Source organism: Drosophila navojoa, chromosome 5 (genome assembly GCF_054131105.1).
Source record: "Drosophila navojoa isolate 15081-1374.11 chromosome 5, UAZ_NAV_1.0, whole genome shotgun sequence".
Classification (NCBI taxonomy): Eukaryota; Metazoa; Arthropoda; class Insecta; order Diptera; family Drosophilidae; genus Drosophila; species Drosophila navojoa.
The window spans coordinates 10,457,277-10,478,844 of record NC_142893.1 but is presented as its reverse complement, the minus strand read 5'-3'; the positions used below and the strand labels follow the sequence as shown (position 1 = coordinate 10,478,844).

Here is a 21,568-nt window from a genome sequence, read left to right as displayed (position 1 = left end):
GTTATGCTTTTTGATTTGATACCTTAATTTGCTCCATTCCCATACCCACACCAATCGCTGTCCCCATTCTCGTACCCATCCCCATCCCCATCCCCATCCCCATCCCCAGCTTCAGCTTCAGCTTCAGGTATTTTCATAAATTGAATATCCCCATTCATTAGCAAAATTAGCAGCAGAATTTCAATATGCGCCCCACAGCAATTAAAATAGAATCAAACGCATATTTATTTATATCAAAATATATATATATAAATGTTTATTAGCAATATTCATATGTGTGTGTAGGGTGTGTCTCTGTGTGTGTGTGTGTGTTGCAATTAAATTTATAAATTGCAAACAATTTATTCATTTGTGATTTATGTTTATTCTTGTTTTATTGACTTTCTCTCTTTCTTTAATAATTACCAACATTATTACGAAAGGCCAAAATCATTTCACCAAAAGTTATACAAATACTTTTTCCAAAATTTCCTCCATTTTCCCTGTGATTATTTTTCTTTTCGATTTGCTGTTTTTCACACACACAAATTCATATAGGGGCGAGGGCAGGGCTTACAATTTCTATGCACAATTATTGTTTTATTCTTCATTTTTGTTCTATTTTATATTATTTAATTTATTTATATTCATCAATTTAGTTCAGTTCTCTATGCTACAATTTTGTGGTTCAATTCAAAACTATTTGTGTATTTAATTATTAGATTGTGTACTTACTTGTGTGTGTGTGTGTAATGTGTGTATGTGTAATTGTAGTGTGCGGTCCATCAATATGTGCTTATGCCTTAAAGTAGACAGAAATCAGCTAAGGCTTTAAAGTTTTCAAACATCTGGCAACGCCATAACTGAATTGGCCTCTTAAGTAAGCTGCGCATGAATTTTATTTGATCTGAATTTATACGTTTATTAGAGTAATCTATGAAGCCTTGTTATAGCTGATAATATATAGAGTTCAGCTATCTGGCAACGCTAAACAGCTTAAATGGATTTTTCTTTTTCGATTAATCCAAAGTCCTGACTGACGTCTCCTGACTACAAAATGCAATGGATTTATCATCTCATCAATTTATAAAGCTGACTGACTTCACTTTATTTAGTCTGGCAACGCCAACAAGCTGATAATTTGGCTTTTTAAATTAGCATTATAAAATCTAAAATTTTACACAGTAAAAACAATTGAGTTTCAAATTGATCAAACATCTGGCAGGATAAACAATTGGCAGCGCCTGATGCCATTTTCGAAATACTAAATTATCCAATATTTCATTAGTTGCTCGGATTTGCTGGCAGTGCTTAAAATAAATAAAAATTATGTATCTTTGGCATTTTTTATTCAAAATAAATTGATACCGTTATTGTTGTGTAAATGTATGTGTGTTGTTTCTGTTGTTGTTGTTGTTACAAAATACAGTGTAAACATTTGTTTTAGGCTTAATGAGCTTATACAATTTACTCAATTTAGTACACATTAACGTACATAGGCTATATGCTATATATGTATGCTTAATTTAATAGGCTTTACGCCGCATTGCGGTCGCATTTTCATTCAATTTTCATTTTCCTTCCCATTTCATTTGTTCAATTAAGTAATTTTGTCAAATTCTTATAAAGTTTTTTTTTGTGTTTCAGAGAAATTATTGCTCTAACTTACAAAGTTGACGATCTCGTCTATAAAATCAATGGACATAGTCGCTACATAGTTTCAATATGCAGGATTTTTTTTCTCATTTAGTACAATTCAAATGTTTCATTCTCAAGTTAATATTAGGTTTAAGTATATATATGTGTATATATATAAATATCGTGTATATTCTAATCATATAGGGATTTTATAAAATCATTTAATAACTAAGGGGATTCGGGGAGGGCTACTTTAAGTAATAATTTGATATAATTATAATTAGTGTGTGTTGAGTGTGTGTGTGTGTGTGTGTTTGTTGTTTGTTGTTTCTTTTATGGTCGTTTCTTGGATATGATTTGGTGGTATGGAGGAAGCACTTGTGGGGCAACTTTATAGGAATTCGGAACATGTACTATTATTTGTTTTTTTGATTTCTTGGTTTTGTTTGTAAATGAGTCGAGTGAACATTCATTCATTCATTCACTATTCAAATTGGCAGCTGTATCGAGTAAGCATTATAAAAACGTTTGCTTCTTATAAACTAAATGCAAGTGAAGCTAAGTGCCCCTTCCCACTCAAAGGTCGTGGCCGATTAGTGATATAAATGATATGACATAATACTAGGCAATCAACAATTGCAAGCACCAAAACATGGCTCGACGATGTTGACGCCAAAGGAAATTTCGAGTTGGCCCCCAGGCAGCGGCCAGTCTTTGTTAAGAATTCGAATGTGAGCGGACGGCACTGGCCTAAGCTAGAGTCGGAAACAATTCGACTTGAAGGAGCTCAAGCCGAACGTTTTAAACTTCAATTAGCTGCTCAAGGAACATACATATTTCTTATAAGAAGCGCATACAAACGAGTCGAGGTTTGTGGCAAGGGGCTAAAAAGCGGCTGGCCGCAGTTACAAATAAATTCTAAATTCTATTCTATAAAAAAGGTTTGTGTTTTTCAAGCTCGTTCGCTTGTTTACCAAAATGTGTGTGTGTGTGTGTGTATGAGTGTGTCTGTGTGTAAGTATACATATAAGTTAAGGTACATACTAGATAAATTATATGCAGCATAGTGATTTTTTGTTTTAAATATTAAATTTTTTAGTTTTTTTTTTTTTTAGCTTAATTTGTTAGCCAAGAGTCGCATATTGAAATCGTTAATTGATTGTTTTACAGTTGTGTCCATACTTAATACCGTTGTTTTTCATGTTAAATATATTATCATTAATGTGGGCGGGGGGCTCGAGTTGCACCTCAATTCAAATTTAGAACAATTTTTGATTGATACTGTTGACATTGAGGGTGCGAAAGATTTCTTTGATTAAGATTGTAAATTGTTATCGATTTTTTTTATAGTTTTTCCTTATTTTTTGTTAAGAGTTGATTAATAGTGATTATTGTTGTTGTTGCTGCTTTTATTGTTGCTGATGCTGATGCTGCTGCTGCTGCCGTTTCCCTCATTTATGGCGAAACATATGGCGGTGGCTTGCGATAGGAGGGCGTTGCCGGTGATTTCCCTCGCACCTCGCGTCCACCGAGCACCACAGCCGGCGGTGGCACATACTCATCCACATCGTTGTCGCCATTCATGTTGGAGGTATTGTACGAGGGCGGCAACAGCGGCGGCTTCTCGTCCTTAAGTATAACAGGGCTCTTATTGCCTATTTCGGGCTTCTCCTCGAACTCGTCCTGAAAGATGACGGGTATGCCCTTGGTGCGGAACGACTTGCGTTCCTCCTCATCGCCTGCGATGATATAAATATTATAACAATACAATACAAATTTATTATATTTGATTTCACAACTTACCTAATTCCATTTTGCCGCTCTTATGACGACGTCTATGCAAGCAACAGGCTATGATGGAGGCCAGCAGTACCATGACCACAATAATAACGGCGGGCAATATAAATGTGGCTAGATATTCCTGTGGGAAGCTGGGCTTCAGACTCGGCTCCTTGTTGCGCGGCGGTATATACTCGTGCTGGGTAATGTCGCTATTCTCCGAATCTAAATACAAACAGAAAATATTATTCAATATTATGGTCCATCGAATTCCTAGCATTCTCTGCCACTTACGATGGCATGCGGCCGAGGGCACCACCGTAAAGTTGGTTAGATTCAGCTCCGGCCCCAATGCCTTCTTCACGCTGGCACTTGGCATCATGTCGCTGCTCAGATAGATGCTGCGCGTGGCGGCCATTTCGGCGTCGGGACAGCGATTGTGCGTCTTGTACAGTGAGGCATTGTAAAAGTTGACAATTGTGCCGTCGGAGTCGTGGTGCGTGGTAATCGAGCGCACAACAATCTGATTGGTGTTGGCATCGCCATGCAGCTTCGCAATGCGCTCCACAAACTTACGCTGCAGCTCCGCATTGAAGTTCTCGTGGCGTATGGCCAGGTATGCCTTATAGAGTATCGCGTACTCCCTCTTGGGCATGTTGTTGACGACGACAACGAGCGCATCGTTGGCAGTGAGGCCGCCGCTGTCCTCGGCAACGAGCAGGTACTCCTCGGAGCCCAAGTCGCCGCCCTTTGGTATGCCATAGAACTCCTGATTCTTGGAGTCGAACTGCAGCCAGTAGCGTGTGCCCAGCTCTTTGTGGTCCTTTGTCTTCAGCGAGAGCGTCAGCTCATTATCATTGGGATCGTAGAAGGTATCGCTGGGCACCTTATACACGAGCAGCTGGCCCACGGAGGCATTCACTCGATCCACCTGGTTGCGCGGCATTGGCGGCAAATTCTTGGCCATATGAGTGGTGGGCTTTATCTTGGTCAACTCTGTCTTCTGGCAAGTGCCAATGAGCTGACCCGTTATCGACTTGATGCTCAGCAATGGCTGCAACAGATCATTCAGACGCTGTTCATCCAAGCGACGCACCAGCTCATTCAACTCCGCCTCGGGACACTCACTGGTGGGCAGCGTCTCATTGAAATACACAAAAACAGCGCTCTGCGGCTCCTGCAGAGTCTGCCGTACCTCGCGCACCACCAGCGCCGAGCTGCCGCCATCCTCCAGCGTGTGGGCAACAGCCCGGATTAGCTTCAGTTGCCAGTCAATGTTGTTGCCATGCTTCTCATTGATGCGCACAGCGATGCTGATCTCGTGATTGATGGTGCGCACCGCCCGATGCTGTTGCACGCTAATCTCCACAGTTTCCGTAACGCTGGAGTTGCCGGAATCGGTAGCCGAGAGACGATACTGCCAACGCGACACGGTGTCATCCAGTGGACTGTGAGTTGACGAATCAAGTTAATCTCTTAGCCAAGCCAATCAGGTATTTATATGCTCCACTTACATGCCGTACAGTTCACGTTTATCCGCATTGAACTGCAGCCAGGATGTGGGCTTCAGCTCGTGGCCATCCTTGTCGGTCAGCTCCAGGCGCAGATTGGTCTGATCCTCGGCATCGAAGAACGTTTCCTCGGGCACAATAAAACTGAACGCCTTGCCGGACGTCACGGCCAGCTTCTGCAGGCGCATTTTAATGATCGGCACAGTGTTCTCCTGCCGCGGCTCCACATAGTCCGTGGAGGCCTCCGTCGAGGTGCTCACCGGCTCCTGCTGCGGCTGTCGTGTCGTCGCTGCTGTTGCCAGCTGCCAAAGAAATTCAGTTTAGTCACGTTCTCATATAGCCAATGTCACATGCTTGACTCACCTCATTGCTGGCCAGATTGGGCACGCTGCTGTTGCTGGCGGCTTCGAGTGCGTCCACAGCATCCGCTGCCTGGGAATGACAAAGAGCTCATGAAATGACTTACGAACCGGCTAATAAATGCGACGCATCTTCTCATTGCTCATATTTTGCATGCTCGTTCATGATATGCTAAACAGTTTGGAGTTTTGGATGTTCGCTAAGGATATAACTAAATTAGGTTGTTAAGGGCTATTGGGTATAAATACCCTGTAAATTCTACAGATTGCATTTAGTATAGAACTATAGCAGTTTTGGAAGGTAAATTGTTTAATGAAATTTGTTTTCAGACTCGGAAATAAAAAATCCTCTTATATATCTTTTTTTTTCAAACTGTTTTCTCTACCATGAACGAGTATTACTTAGTCGTTTATACCCGACTACAAAACATTGCATTTTTTGTTTTATTCTTTAGTGTCATGCTTGAATATTGTTGAGAGCAGGCAGAGTTTTTTTTTTTAGTGTAGCAACTATGGAGGGTGCCAGAGACACGGATAGAAATACAAATACAAATAGAGTTACAAATAGAGATACATATACATATACATAGCTAAAGATACATAAAGTGACATGCAATACCATGCGAGGAGAATAAACGCTGCTAATCAGCGCTGATTGGCATCCCATTTCAAAAGGATAAGTGCATTGGACGTAAACGTTGAAATCCCTTAATTGGCTTAACTAGTTGCCTTGGCTAAGGGGGAGGCTGGTCTACTGGGCTAGTGGGCTGCGTGGGCATGGTTGGGGCATGTTGGGCTGGGGAGTTTGGTGGGAGTTTTGTGCAGCTTATTATAGATATAAATTCAGATATATAGAAGATATATATATATACTACTTTGATGCATAGCAGCGCACAGAGAGTCTGTGCGCGTGGACTGAAGTAGTTCACCTTAGGGCTAATCGAAAGCGTGCTGTGCGTCGTCGTGGCCAATTCGAGCAACTCGATCTCGGCCAGCGTTGTACGCGGCGTTGTGGTGGCAACCACATCCCCATCCGCATCCGCATCAGCCACATCCGTTGTAGTCAGCCAGGTGCTTGGCTCAAGCACATTTGCATTTGTCTGCAGTTTGCATTAGGGTTTTTTTTTTTTTCAATTTTTCATATTTTTTTTTTTTTGTATATCAAAACAAAAATTCATGAGATAAACATGAGATAACGGAACAAAAATCATAGGGACAGCATATCGAATGGGTTCAGATCTGATATGTCTTGAAATTTCAGAGAACGTATAGTCAGAGGGCCTATGAAGCGAAGCACTACAGAGAAGTATTGCAAATGAATGCAATAAAATATTAGAACTTTTCTATTTTGATTTTTAGGAATATAAAATATGGAAAATATATCGAAAATATATTGAAAATTCTTTTACTTCATCATCTCTAAGACTTATAAAGGACTTTTCCTATTTCTATTGGAGTGCAAATAGTTAGTAGAGTTAGGAGCCATAGCAATTAGATATAGAGCCCTATGAAACCTTAGCCAACACCCTTTATAATACATATATATACAAAAATAAAGTCAAGTTTAAAGTATATAACTAAAAACAAAGGCAAATATCTAAGCAAAAACTTAAGCTAAATATACTTGATCACAAAAATCAACTAAATTAATAATATCTAGATATTCATAATTTATTTGAGTGTGTCTAGACCCTAATAGCCCTTTGGCCCATAAAACACAATTCGCTATAGCCAAAAGTTGAACAAAGTACTTAAGTTTATATTGGCACTATGGGCATTATTAATATTATTATTATTATCATTATTATTTGAGGTTAGATCGGCGGCGAAGTTGTACAACATCAGGATTATAACAATTATACAACACAAACAACACGTGTATACATATGTGACACTTGTACACAGATACATATTATATGGATATACATATATAGTTTGTTGCGGCTCTGACTGAGGGACGGCGGCGACGTAGACAGACAAAACAGGCGACAAATACAGTTACAGAGATACATAAAAGGCTAAACAACAGTTACAATTGTCGCACAACGCGAGACATAGTGAGTGTGAGAGCGACACAGAGAGAGAGAGAGAGGGAGAAACAGACATACACTCACACACACACGCACATACACTCACACTCACACACACAGACATAAGCGACATTACCTTTGGCGTTTGTGATTGTGTTGTAGTTGTTGTTGTTGTTGTTGGCATAGTTGCAATTGTTGTTGATGATGATGATGATGATGAAGTTGTGGGATACGATGAGGAAGGTGTTGATGACGATGCTGATGATAATGAAGTTTCGGTTGTTGTTATTGTTGTGAGAGTATTAGCCATATCAAAGTCTATGACACTTGCTGTGCTCGACGAAACTGAGGTGGAGGTTATGATGCCAGGAGCAACAGGATTGCTGCCGCTGCTGCCGCTGCTGCTGCTGCTGCTGCTAGTGTTGCTGCTGGGGGCAGACGATTCGACAGTTTCAATTGTGGCTACAATCGCTGGGGATGAGGATGTGTAAATGTTGGACTGGGACATGGTGGAGCTGGCATCGTATGGTGAAAATGATTCAGACGGTTGGGGATGAGCGGACGACGACGCTGGCAGAGATGTGCCTGGTGTAGCAGGTGTTAAATTATTGTTGTTGATGTTCATGTGGTGGTTGTTGTTGTTGTGGTTAGTGGTCGTTTGTGAGGTGCTCGTTGCAGTGTGCTCAGCTACATCAACAGCGTTGGCCGCAGTGTCAACCTGGTTGTTGTTGTTGTTGTCAGCAGCATCTTCAGCTGCAACGTTTACCGTTGCCATGAAACTGCTGCTGCTGCTGCTGCCAGTTGTAGCGGTTGTGGTTAATGGCAGCTCCTGCTCCAGCTGCTGCTCGATGCTCGGCTTGAGTTCCAGCTCATTGCCAAGCTCATTTTCAGCCTCCACAATCACCGGCGCAGCGGGCACGCCCAGCTGTGGCAGCTCAACTTCCTCAACGTCTTCGACCTCATCGTCGACACTGAGCACCGGATCCTTAATATTTTTCGTGTTCTCAATGGTCTTGCTAATGACAGACTCCAATTTGGAGACGCTCTCTTCGATTTCCTCGTCCAATTTGTTCGCGGGCAACGATGACGCCGACGATGTGGAGACGGAGCTCGCGTTCTCCTCTTGTTCCGACTGCAGTTGCTCGTTCAGGGATTAGTTGTGTATGGATGGTTGTTGTTCGGGTTGTTATTGATGTTGTTGTAGTTGTTGTAGTTGTTGTTGGAGTTGTTAGTTAGTTTATGAATAATTAACATTCATATATTGCAATGGTAGTAACAGTAAGTAAATGAGCACAGCGAGAGAGAGAGATAGAAATATAATGTAAATGTCAAAAAAAGAGAGAGAGAGAGAGAAGAAAAGACGAGAACACCATATGATGAATTACATATACACAATGTTAAAGAATCGTTTCATCAAATTCAATGATACTTAAGTATAAATATATATATTGAATATATATATATTTGATAAATTTATATATATATGTGAGTATTTTGTGAACTTGTGTGGTTGTTGTGTGTCGTTATCAACAAAGTGCAGTAACAAACATAATTATGATCTTCCGTAACAGCTGATACTTAAACGTATTGGTCTGTATAGTCGTAGTATTCTTAACTCGATATACAGTAATTTATTTAGTTACACATTATCCAACCAACAGTTAAAACCTCAGAATATCGGAAAACACCACAAAAAGATAATCAAAACCAAATAATAGCCTAAGAGATGACACTTCTTAATATCAATGACAACACTCACCACGCCATGGTGATGTCGATGTGCATGCGATGTGGGCAAAACCGTAACCAGTTCACTGAAAACAAACAAGAATGATATTTAGCAATTCGTTATTTACTTTTTTATTGATAACACTTACGGCGTCTGCTCCTCGTCATCCTCGCCATAGTCATAGTCTTCTTCAAGGCCGCTACCCTCTGCATCACTGCGCTTACGCCGCGATCTGCAAATACAAACCACAAATGAATCAGTTAGTGAGTCAACAGAGTTTTGCCAATATAGATACACGTATATACAATTGTCACTTAGCTTCGATACATACTTATATATATAATTACTGGGATTTAGCTTTTGCTTGATGATCAACTTCATTGAAGCATCAGCATTCTATCTCTTTCTCTCACAATTATCTACTGATCTAGCATTTGTTCAGTTTACTTTAACATTGACAGCATTTTACTTATACTAATATTCACTATATATACATACATATGTACCATAAACAATGATCAGGGCTAGACTATATATATGTATATCATTTTGCTTCGATGAAACTGAATAAAATAAGCTGGCAAAAGCCAATGCCAAAGCATATCTCAAGTTACTTATTTCAGATATACAATTATACAATTATTTATACGTCTCATACGAGCTGATTTGCCTTGCTTTCGGATATTGCTTGAATGACTGCATCACAGCCTCATCATAATTTCTCTTAGTCACATTTTAGTTTTACATTTGCCCGAATGATGTACATTCACTACATCTATCCACACTCCACAATTATCAGTGCTTTGTCTCTCTCTCGCTACCTGGATTTCAATTCCTTGCGCCAAATAAACCACAGTCCAAAGTTCTCCTCCGTCAGGGCGCCGATGGTGCCATCCTTGATCTGATGTCCAATCTGCTTGGCTATGGGCTCGCCCATGCTAAAGTAACTCGAACCACAGCCGATCTGCGCAAAGAGATTTCAAGGCAAAGATTAGAAGCAAACACAGCGCAAAGCGAGAGACAACGGCATACCATAAAGCTGGCGCGTCCCAGCCGGCGATTCGCAGTGTCCACATGCTTCAGGCCCTTGCCGCCCTTGCGCATGGCCAGCTTGTGCATGTTGCCCAGCTCCCGCTTCGTCACCGAATCCAGCGTAATGAATTCCTGCAGATGCAAAGGCAGAACAAAAGTCAGTTTCATGATGAATTCCCTATGATGCAGTCAACTCACCTTGGGTATGGCAAAGAACTTGGCCAGCTTGGCCTGGACATGCATGCGCTTGGCCACGCTCAGCTCGCTCCAGTCCTGCTTGCGCAGCAGCAGCGAGAGCACAATCTCAGGCTGTGCCTGCTGGCAGCGCATCAGTTCCGTCACATACGGCTCCTGCTTGTAGGCGGGCGCCTCTTTCGGCTCTATGACCGGCACCTACAAAAGAGAGACCGCAAAAGAGTTCAAGAGTTTAACCACTGGCTGCTGGTGGAGTGTGGGGCGGCCACTCATTGTCGGCATTTTCAAGTGAAATGTGTCAGGCATCATCAATCAAAATTAACAGACAAATGACAGGCCGCAGTTACAGTTGCTGTTGTTGCTGCTGTTGCATTGGCTTCTGCAGCAGCAACAATGCAACGCATTCTTTGTTTGCTTGCCCCGCCGTCCGCCTCACCTGTGAGTCGTTCACATTGAAATCCCGTTCGGCATTCGCAGCCGCCGCCAGTAGCAAACATAGCAATAAAATTGGCAGCGTTGCGGCTCGATTGCACTCCAGCGATAACACCGACGGCCTCATGCCTAACAGCAATGTCTATATAGACGACCGACTTCTATATAGAATATGAGTTCAGTTTCGTTTTCGTTTCGCTTTGCTTAGCAATGCCAAAAGACAGCTCGAAGCAGAGACAGAGAAACAGAGATTAGATGCCAGAGGGGAAAGTGAAGCGATTCGAATCGTTTCTGCCGTCGTCGTCGTCGTTGTTGTTGTTGTTGTTGTTGTTATCTTTGTCGTTGTTATTGTTGTTGCTGTTGTTGTTGTCGTTTACGTCATCTGCAAAAGAGAAGCATACCATAAATTTGTATGAGAATTATGAATACATATTTGACATATATAAAAGCATAAAAGGTCTCGCCTCGTTATGTTCATGTTAATTAAGTGCTTAATTATCATTACGATATATAGATAGATATTTATTAATAGTCATAATCAATTGGGTCACCGACCCCATACTCTATACACACACGCACACACCCAATTTGTAACCCATTCATGAGCTTAACAAAAATTATAAATGCTTAGGCAACTGGTCTACGTATACGTAATTAACATAAACAACTGTTTTTCACATCTGTTAGCATTGTTGTTGTTGTTGTTGCTGTTGTTGCCTTTCCCACTCAAACATATTCGAGTGGAAATTAGCGCCAGATCAATATGCACTTTGGTTAAATAACATGAAAAATGGAAAGTTGTAAACAAATGCGAGTATTTAAAAAAAAAAAATGGCCCAAATGGGCGTCAGACACTTTCCAGCTAGTTTTCCGTCTTGTGTTCTAGCTTTCCCTTTGATTAAAGCATTTCCTGCTCTTAAGATTTATAAATCTCAAATGGTGAAATTAAAGAGTTAATGAGAAAAGTAAAAAGAAAGATTAGAGAGTTAATCAATGAAAGAATTTGTTATATAATAATATAGATATGACATGATAATAATATTTGAATATATGTATATTGATAATAATATTTGAATATATAAGCTCTGATCCATTTGTATTTATTCCGTAATTTTATTAAATTTTTTTAATAGCTTTCTATTGTTTTTTTTTTTTTTTTTAATTATTGTTTATTTTATTTTACTTCAAAGTAATCCACATTCCATATTATTCTTTCTTATCTACATCTTTTTCCCAATGGTTTAAGCACTTTGAATTATCATTAAAATCAAATTGTATTTAGTTCTTGTCTCGATGATGTTTTATATCATAATTCCATCTATAAAATCCATTAATAAACCTCTGGTATTTCAGATATGTATCATAGTGACCTAGGTCTGAAATATAGGGCATCTATTGCCACATTTTCGTATAGTCTTTGGTCAACAACTAAAAGCAAAAGCAGTTATCTAAAGTCAACCGAGTATTTTAGATAGCCAAGCCCCAAGTGGGCATAGCTAAACTGTTTTTACTCAAGTATCAATATAACGCCATAAAGATATCGAATATCAAATAAACTTAAGCCTACGCAATGCAGCATTAGCCAAGCAGAAGTCAAATCAAAGCCAAGCTAAATGCAACTGTAAAGCTTAGCAACTGTTTCGAGTAAAAGTTGCACTTGACAAAAATGTGAAACATGCCAAAGCCGAAAGAATGTCTCATGCTTTCAAGTGAAAGTGCATGAGTATATATAACTATAAATATATATAGCTTAAGCAGACATCTGTGCGCTGTTTATCAAAAGCCTACGCATACCTTACGTATTCGATAAGATTATAAAGCAAAGAAATTCCATTGATAAGTGCGAGTACATAAATTTATATATATTCATATATATTTTTAAATGAAATCAAAGTCGTTTGGTTTAATCTGCGTAATGACGTCTACATTCCAAGCTGAGGCCAGGCTTATCAATAGCCACGTCTATTTATAGCGGAGATCCCATTCCCAGGCTGTTTTTCGAACAATCATTCAACATTCAACACTCGCTCCTTCGCTTCGAATCGAATGAGGCCAACATATGTTGCACCCCGACTTTTGCAGTGAAATTCGTAATGGGGCGCAAGAGTGTGTGTGTGGAAAAATGACTTAGGATCTGTGGCATACCAATAAAAACGGAATTGGAAATGTCTTAATTGAGGCATTAAATATGTCAACGCGCACAGCGAGCAAAGACCAGTTCAAGCCGAGCGGGGCTAATTAATGATAAGTGCAACAAGTTGTGAAAATTGTGAAAATTACGCACAGCTGGATGCAGCACCAAACATAAGCAGAAGTTACGAGAGATATTTGGAGGATTTTCATGTGGCCCATAAGAAAGTTTGCGGTGCGAATGCAATTCGATTCAATTATGTGAATGGGAAAAGGAAAAAGATGAATCATTTATAATTATGTGAAATACAATAAATAAATAAATATATAAAATTTATAAAGAAAGGAAAAAGATAAATCATTTATGATTATATGAAATAGAATAAATAAATAAATATATAAAATTTATAAATATATATATATAAAATAAAAGGAACTGATTAAACTAGGAATGTCTTTTGAATGATACAATAAGAAATACAGAAAAATCTTCAAAAAAATATATATATATATATTATGCATAAATATAAAACTTTTCCTGCGGAATACAAAACAACTAATATATAGGTATTTAAAGAAAGATCTACCTAAAATGAGCACAAGCTGTTTAAGAACTTTAAGCTCATTGGTTTCATCTTACAGGGTAACCTCTAGTTGAGCATGCTTGAGTGGAGCACTTTAACTTGTCGCATTCGCAGCCAATTTGTTTGTTTTCAAAGTGGGCAACAATATTAATTGAACAGCTCGTTTCGTCTCCTGCCTGGCATAGCAATCAGCAGGGACCAGAGGGAATACAATATGTATGTACATAGAGAGATGGCTAGATGTAGATAGAGCGAGAGAACTGTTAACTGAAGACTGGGCACTCGATACTCTGAGTTCAGGCAATATGCCACAAATAGATGAACTTAAAATGCAGCCAAGCATGCCGGGGCCATCAGTCAAGTTGGCAGCAGTTTTGGCATGAATGAGAATGAGTTACAAACACAGAGGGGGGGAGAGAGAGAGAGGGAGATAGAGTTGTTGTGGGTGTGCACACTCGTTGTTGTTGTTGTGGTTCTTGTTGTTGTGTATGCAAATGAATTAGCATTGCGCCAAATGTAAAACAGCCAGAGGGAGAGAGAGAGAGAGGGAGAGAGAGTGAAAGAGAGGAAGATAATGAGAGAAAAACAATACAGAACTAACAGAGAAACAAGTTTGCTGCATAATGAGTGTATATGTGTGTGTTGTGTATCCATATCCCTCTCTCTCCCTCTCCCTCTCTCTCACTCTCTTTGTGTGTGGGAGCTACGGCTGCAACTGCAGCAACTAGGCAAAGGCAAAGTTCAATGGAGTCGAGAGTTCGGTTCATAAATTGAACAAACAAAAGCAAACTAATAAAGGTATAAAGCCATAGACATAGAACAAAAGGCGCCAATCTATAAAAACTGAACATCATTATGAAGATGCTGATGGGGTTGTGATGATGCTTCAACTTTAGCTGCTGCTGCTGCTGCTGCTGATGATGATGATGATGATGATGATGATGATGGTGCTGTTGATGAGGATGCTGTGGCACCCACACACCCAGCGCTCTCTATTCAAGTGCCGCAAACAAAGACATATCGCTATCTATAATGTGATTAGCCATGCATTTAGTGCTGAGTGGCACTCGTTGCATGTTGCATGCGGCATGCTGCATGCCTGCATGGCGGCTTGGCTGCTTGGCTGTACGGCTGTCTGTCTGGCTGTCCAACTCACTCACTGTCCAACCTGACTGCGGGCATTTCATTATCTCGCCCCGTACGCTCCACATGCGGCCAATGGGCCAAAGTGCAGCCAATTAGCTTTACATTTAAGCGACTTCAAGTGGGCGGCAAAGGTGCTGCTGCCTTCTAAACTAACCATAAATGTGTGTGCATGTGTGTGTGTGTTGCAGTTGTTGCTGTTGCTGTTGTGGCTGCTGCTACGTGACACAAAAGTGTTGATTCTTTGGCCCAAGTTTCAACAAAGAGCTTCTTTCTTTAAGCAGCCCGCAGAGTCGCAGAAACAAATTTATTTTCATTATGACCGCACGCACACACTCTCGCTCGCTCTCTCTCTCTCTCTCTCTCTCTCTCTCTCTCACACACAGTTCATGGCTCGACAGCTGTAGCTGCGCCTTCTTATTGGCCGCATTTCGTTGCTGACTTCTTAAAACTCTTTTTGACGCGGCTTACGCAGCGAATTTGACTTATGTTTCTAATACCCTATAAATGCAACGATAATATGGGGTAGCATGGCATATATTAATTTATATAAATACATATTTACTATCGTTGCAGGCGCTATAAACTTAATAAATATATTAACAGTCAAGCATTCAAAAAGATTTAACACAAAATTTAAAAAAATAAAATAAATAATTTAATTAAAAATTTAAAAAAAAAAATAATATATATTTTATATTAATTTTTAAATATTATAAAATATTTATTTGATTCACATTAAATATGAAACTATTAAATTTTCATAAAATAAATTGTTAAAAATATATATATTAAAAAAGTAGTACAAAAATAATAATATATATTTTATATTCATTTTTAAATATTATAAAATATTTAATTAATTCACATTAAATATGAAACTATTAAATTTCATAAAATAATTTTTTTTTAAATATATACATATATTGTCAACTTATTCTAGGGTATTTACAGCGTGGCCCCACTTAAATAAATTCCATTTTTTACTGCTTATAACTTATTTCATATATATATATATATATATGTGTGTGTGTGGTTATTTCGTTTCCCAGAAATAATAAAAAACAATTTCTTTAAGTCATGCAGTGCAGCTTTCACCCTTCGTTGCCCACTCCCCTGCCGGACGCTCTATCTCCTCTCTCTGTTTCATTCTCTATGCCCTGTCTCTCTCTCTCTCACTCCATCTTTATCTGCCTTCTTCTGTGTCTTTGTAGCAGCTTTAATTAATTCAATGCTCCGCAATGGGCGCGTCTCCAATGAACTTTTAATGGATTGTTTGTTGCTTGTATTTTGTTTACGCTGCTGCCTGATTGAAAAGAAATTGTTCTATATACAAATACACATATACATAAGCACACACGCATGCATGTATTTACACACATGTGTTTCACGTAATTCATTTTCTATGACAACGCATATTTGACCCACAATCTTCTTGTTGAAAACATAAGCTCTCCCACTCCCACTCCCACTCCCTCTCTCCCTCGCATTCCCAGCTCTCTGTAATATTCGTATTATATCGCCAATGAACTGGAACCTAGCCCCGAAAAAAAGCCCCAGCAAATGCATTACTACAGAAAAAAACGAACACACGAAAACATCTCGAAAAAGCAGGCCACAATTGACCAAAAATAGAATCAAATTCATTTTCGGCTGTTTGAATTTTCTCGTTGTTCGCTTCTTTTCCGTTTCTTCAATCAAACTTGATGGCAGATCGGACAGGCGTGTCATGTTTTTTGTTCTCATAATCAAATAAAAAACCGGGCAAACATGAAAATCTGTTAAGTTATGCATTTTTTGCTGAAATTTAAGGAGCAGCCGCTGCAGCTGACGGCTACAAAAATATTTTTAAGACTTTTACCAGATGAAAGAAATATTCTTTAAAAAATATAGTTTATTTTTAGTTGGCATGCCCTTTAATGGGCTTGTTGATAGCCCCATTTAAAACTATGTTTATAAAGTTTTAAATATGTATAGATATATGTCTAGTGTTATTTCAATTAAAAAATCTGTGGTCTTCAAAAGAAAACTGAATTTATTCTAATATCTGATTTTAGATTAACATTTCTGCGGAAATCTTATGGAGCACCTCGCTGTGCCACTTATAGACATACGCAATACTCAATAATACCCTTTTAACCTAAATTATACAAAGACATAAAGAGATATAATTGTATAATTGAGCATATGTATGTATATATATAGCATTTGGCACGCACTGAAATGGCCGGCACATGTTAGATATTAAATATGATTTGAGGCATTTATCTACTTACTCTGATATGCATATTCATGCACAGAGACAGACAGTGAGTGAGTGAGAGAGAGAGAGACAGACTGAGATATGATAACACTTTTAGAGATATGCACAAGAAAGCCGTAAGATAACAAAACTGAGGTAGCTGTCGCATATGCGAGTTGCTTAATTTCCGGCGATTGCTCAATCCGGGCCAACGAGCATAAGAAAATGTTAAGCAATGAGCCGCAATGATATATGTATGTATGTATATGATATGTATGTGCCGAGCCGGCATGCGAGTTGGCCAAAGAAAAGGGGCTGCGAATTGATGCAACGGCACGTAGCATGCCCGGGGGCACGCACACGCGACAGAGTCGCGACAAACGACGCACTCAACCCAGGCAGACAGACACATTAACCCACAGAGCCACAGAGCGCTGAGGCAACACCCAAAAATCGAATTCAGCCGTCGAGCCAAAGATGCAGCGCTCTTAACGTGCACCCATATCAAAATAATTTGATGATCGAGTTTAATTGACTGTAATTGGACTATGACGATGACGTTGACTCTGATGTTGTTGACAACAACAACAACAACAGCAACAGCAACGACAACAGCAAAGAAAGTTGTTAATTTGGCATGACTTGCAATCAAATGACACGCCCACTGGCTGCCCATCCAATTTGGGCTCAATTTGATTTCAAATTAAGACAAAATTCAGATGCAACAATAACAACAACGTTGACAAATACAACAACAAAGATTGCAACAAATTGGTATGACTGATCGAGCAAGTAGAAATCAACAAATAGATCATTTCCTACACTCGATAATTAGCTTAAGCAAATGAATAGAAGCTGTCTGATAATGAGTATACCCTGTGTCTAGAAGTCTTGCATTGGCTTTCTAAATTTGCCCTTGTTTCAAGTATCCTTAATATCTCGTATTTCCTCTAACTCTTATTTTGTATATTTCGCTTTCAAGATCTTTCTAAACTTATGATTCGTTTGGCAGTTTTACTTTTTCTCATCCTCTTATCTTTTATTTCTGTCAATCTTTATATCTCACTTAATATTTTTTCTGATTATCTGGTTTTCTTCTAATATATATCTTTCTAACTTGCCTCTCTCTCTATCTCTTTCTCTTCATCTGTCCCTATCTATATTTCACTGTCTTTCTCAACCCTTTTTCCCACATTCACTATATTTCTGTCTGCTGCCTAGCCTCTCTCTTTCTCCCTCTCTCTCTCTCTTTTCATCTCAGCAAAAGCTATCGCCTTTCTATGTGATTTTCATAATATCCTTATATAACATAGTGGAATACCTAACAACCAAACTATCACAAACTGTGTCACTAGGTGCATGGAATTCATTACAAACTCTACAAATTACTCTTTTTATTATATTTCACATTAACTAAAATCTCCTATGACATAACACTTTACTTCTATCTCTCGTTTACACTGTCTAGTCTGTGAGGCGCAGCATAGAATAGATTATCGAAATTTCAATCTAATTGAAATGACAATATTTTTGGGCACACACTAGCTATCGATCGCTGGGGGTCTTCATGGGGGCTTTGATTAATGTGCTAACTTGATTAGTAATCACGTGGCAGAGTGTCGCCGGCAACGCGATATGCAACCTGAGAGCCGTCACCGGAGCCAGTGGAGCCACTGGAACCACTGGGGCCATTGCTCCATTCCCTTGCGATGCGATGCGAGGCGAGGCAAGGCGAAGCGATGTGAAGCGAAACTTTTGCCAAGTCACAACAAAAATATGTTTTTGCGTGGGGCCAACAACTGAGCAGATTGAAGTTGTACATGTGTGTGTGTGTGTGCAGGGTCGCCATTTTGGCCAAGGCGTGAGTGTGTGTGTGTGTGTGTGCTGCGGGTGCAGCGTGTGCCGGCAAGCAAGTTGCAACGTTGGCAGTCGCCACAATCGCAAAACTCTCGGCGATCCGCTGCGCGAGCCATTCGCTTGCATGCATAATGGATGACAACTGAAGTTGTTGTTGGAGCTGTTGCTGTGGCTGTTGCTGTTGTCGCTTTTTTTATTTTCAAAATTGTATGTACTTTTTCAAAAACAACAACAACAAAAATAAGAAAAACAGCAGAAAAAACCAAACAAATGCTAAAAACAAACACACAACGCACAGCAACAACAACAACAGCCATTCGGAGGCGTTGATGAAGTCGACAGCAGTTGTCGTTGTTGCTGCTGTTGTTGTTGCTCCAGCAATGCGTTGCCGGTTCGAGCAACAGCTGCTGCCATAATACGAATAGAATCGTATGTATTTTTGTACTTCAACAGCCCATGGAGCAGAAAACAAGTAAAACAACAAAAATTTGTTGAAAGTAAAAGCTAAACCGAAACTTCTAATACCCTACACTAAGCTGCTTGGGAAGAAGAGTCGGGAGTTTGCCAAGTGACATCAGAGCAATTTTTGGGGCTTAACTTGAAAACAATAAACTGTTATGATTCATCTTTAAAGTTAACTTAATGTTCTGCTTTTTCTCTCTGTGCGTCATCCTCAAATGTTTTAGTTAAATAAAAGCCCAATATCAATCAAAGATCTGTGTTAGCCCATGTGCAGTTAGAGTATGTGAAGGAAAGGCCTGCACTGGCTTGTTTATTTGAAATATGTATGGTCAAAATGCCAGAGAGAGAGAAAGACAGAGGAAGGGAGGAAGGAATATAGAAAGAGGGAGGGAAGGTGCACAGGGAAGTTAGTCAAGAGAAATATATCGAATATTTGAACGCTGCGGGGCATATGGCATGCGTGCATATATGTGATAAAAGAAGAAGAAGAGGACAAAGCAAGCGAATGAAAGTGTAGGGTATATCGATGGTCAAACAATGGCAAACTATAATTGTAATTATATAAAACGCAGCTGGTGACGGAATCGAAAATGGAATTGAAATGTGTGCAGATGACAAGCCTGCAGGCAGACTAAAAGAACAAGAGCGACAGAGACAAAGTGCGAGAGTGAGAGAGAGACGGTGCTGAAGAGCCAGGCCAGCAGCAAGCATGTCAAGTGACGCCCTCACCATTAGCGAGCGGTAAATTGCCGCAGTCTGATTAAAAACGCATCAAATTCAACTAAACGACGATGAGACTGGAAGAGAGAGGGAGAGCGGAAGAGCCGACGGGTTGTTAAGAAATGAGAGTAGGAAAACACAACCTATGCTAAATGCTCGTAAAAGTAATTTTTGTTGCCCCACACACACACACACACACACACACACACACACTCATACGCCCTGTGCAAGGGAAGGAAAGACAAATAATGGACCAGACATTGCGGGACAGGGTGCGCAAGAGGAAAAGGGACAACCCCCTTTTTTTGGCCACGCACACAGCATCCGCCAAAAAAAAAAAACAAGCAAGAATTGCTAATGCTTTGTGCGTGTATTGGTGTAAACATACACACGCACACGGTGAAAAATCAGTGCGGGTGCGTCGCTGTCGCAGTCGCAGTCGCAGCTGACGTCGGCGTCTATTTGGCTGAGTGCCGTCATCAAAACACACACTCACGCAAACATTTGTGTGCGTGAGTGAGTGACGAGAAAGGGGGCGGGGCTAGGATTGCTGGCTTCCAAAAAGGACTGCTGTGACAGCTCCCAAAGCATTGCTGATTGCAAAAATCTGTTAAATGAAAACAGGTCGAGCTTTTCTTTTTTTATACACCAATTGCTGATGGACAAGAACTAAGCACACGCAGACACACATGCTTTGCATCGGCAGCAGCAGACAGTAAGAACAACAACAACAAGCAGAAGAAGAAGAAGAAGTCAGCTTGTTGTGGCCCCTTTCATCTCGCATCTCGCTCATCGCTCGTCGCTTCCGTGTTTCGAAATTCAATTTATGTATACTTTATGAGGTTGCCCCGCATTTTGGGGCGCGTTGCCAGACGCGTTCCATGCCGCATTTTGAACGTTGACAGCGCCGCTGGCGTTGGCATCGCCGGCTGCCGTTGCGGCCGTTGGGGCTGCTGCTGCTGCTGCTGCTGGCTGCTCCATGGAGTCAGTGAGGCATAGAAAATTGCAAGTTCAGGAAAATCGATTTTCGTTTTGTAGATTTGGCTAGGCGAATGCTGTGTCTCTCTTTATCTTCCTTATATAGTTTACATATTAGGCTAATTAGCGTGCAGAAACAAGCACACATACATGCACACACTCACACTCACACAGTTGCAGTTGGAGTAAAAATAAACTTACCTCTGCTGGCGCGCTGCACACAGTATTCTATTTAAGTTTTGCGATCATTCATGTATAAAATGCACTTAAATTTGGTGTTCTAATGATGCTGATGTTGTAGCTGCTGAAGAATCTGCTGCCAAAATTGTGTTTCCAACATGCACGTACGCACATACACACGCGAAAATTTACTTACACACGGCAGCTGCACTTGCATACGCGCACACACACATACATATGTACACACGCACCTATATAAATATGATGAATGGTATGTAGGGTTTTTCACTGACAACTTTGAACTGTGACTCTACAATTAAAAGCCACCATCTATTTACTAAGGCGGCGCGTTAATTGATTAAAATGCGTTCAAGTCTTAACATGGTTTGCGAGCGAGCTTTTCAATTTTTCTAGTATAACAACATACAAAACACACGGCTCCAAAGCGTTTTATTGTTGGAGCAAACGACGGCACTTGAATGACGATGTGACCGCAGGCAACTAATACGAAAATGCAGACAGCGATAACTTTACCGATAGAGTCGATTGATTATGGCATGCATACGCTTTGCAATACTACTTGTATCA

At 40.0% G+C, this 21,568-nt stretch overlaps 1 protein-coding gene across 4 annotated transcripts; it reads right to left on the bottom strand.

Annotated features, from left to right (window-relative positions):
- Positions 1 to 3,039: 3,039 nt before the first annotated feature.
- On the bottom strand, positions 3,040 to 21,491 carry Dg (Dystroglycan). Of its 4 annotated transcripts, XM_018105467.3 has the most exons (14): positions 21,002 to 21,491; positions 10,689 to 11,066; positions 10,256 to 10,450; positions 10,058 to 10,189; positions 9,847 to 9,989; positions 9,174 to 9,257; positions 9,056 to 9,110; positions 7,433 to 8,428; positions 6,196 to 6,366; positions 5,271 to 5,339; positions 4,911 to 5,209; positions 3,691 to 4,844; positions 3,421 to 3,621; positions 3,040 to 3,356 (listed from the first exon to the last, which is right to left on the bottom strand). In XM_018105467.3, the coding sequence occupies exons 2-14, from the start codon at positions 10,809 to 10,811 to the stop codon at positions 3,073 to 3,075; spliced, it is 3,906 nt and encodes a 1,301-aa protein (XP_017960956.1). In that variant the 5' UTR covers positions 10,812 to 11,066; positions 21,002 to 21,491; the 3' UTR covers positions 3,040 to 3,072. The 4 variants fall into 4 exon arrangements, with proteins under 4 accessions (XP_017960956.1, XP_017960958.1, XP_089118178.1 ...); XM_018105469.3 differs by lacking the exon at positions 6,196 to 6,366 and having other exon boundaries at positions 21,002 to 21,490; XM_089262052.1 differs by lacking the exon at positions 7,433 to 8,428 and having other exon boundaries at positions 21,002 to 21,489.
- Between the last annotated feature and the right edge of the window lie 77 nt (positions 21,492 to 21,568).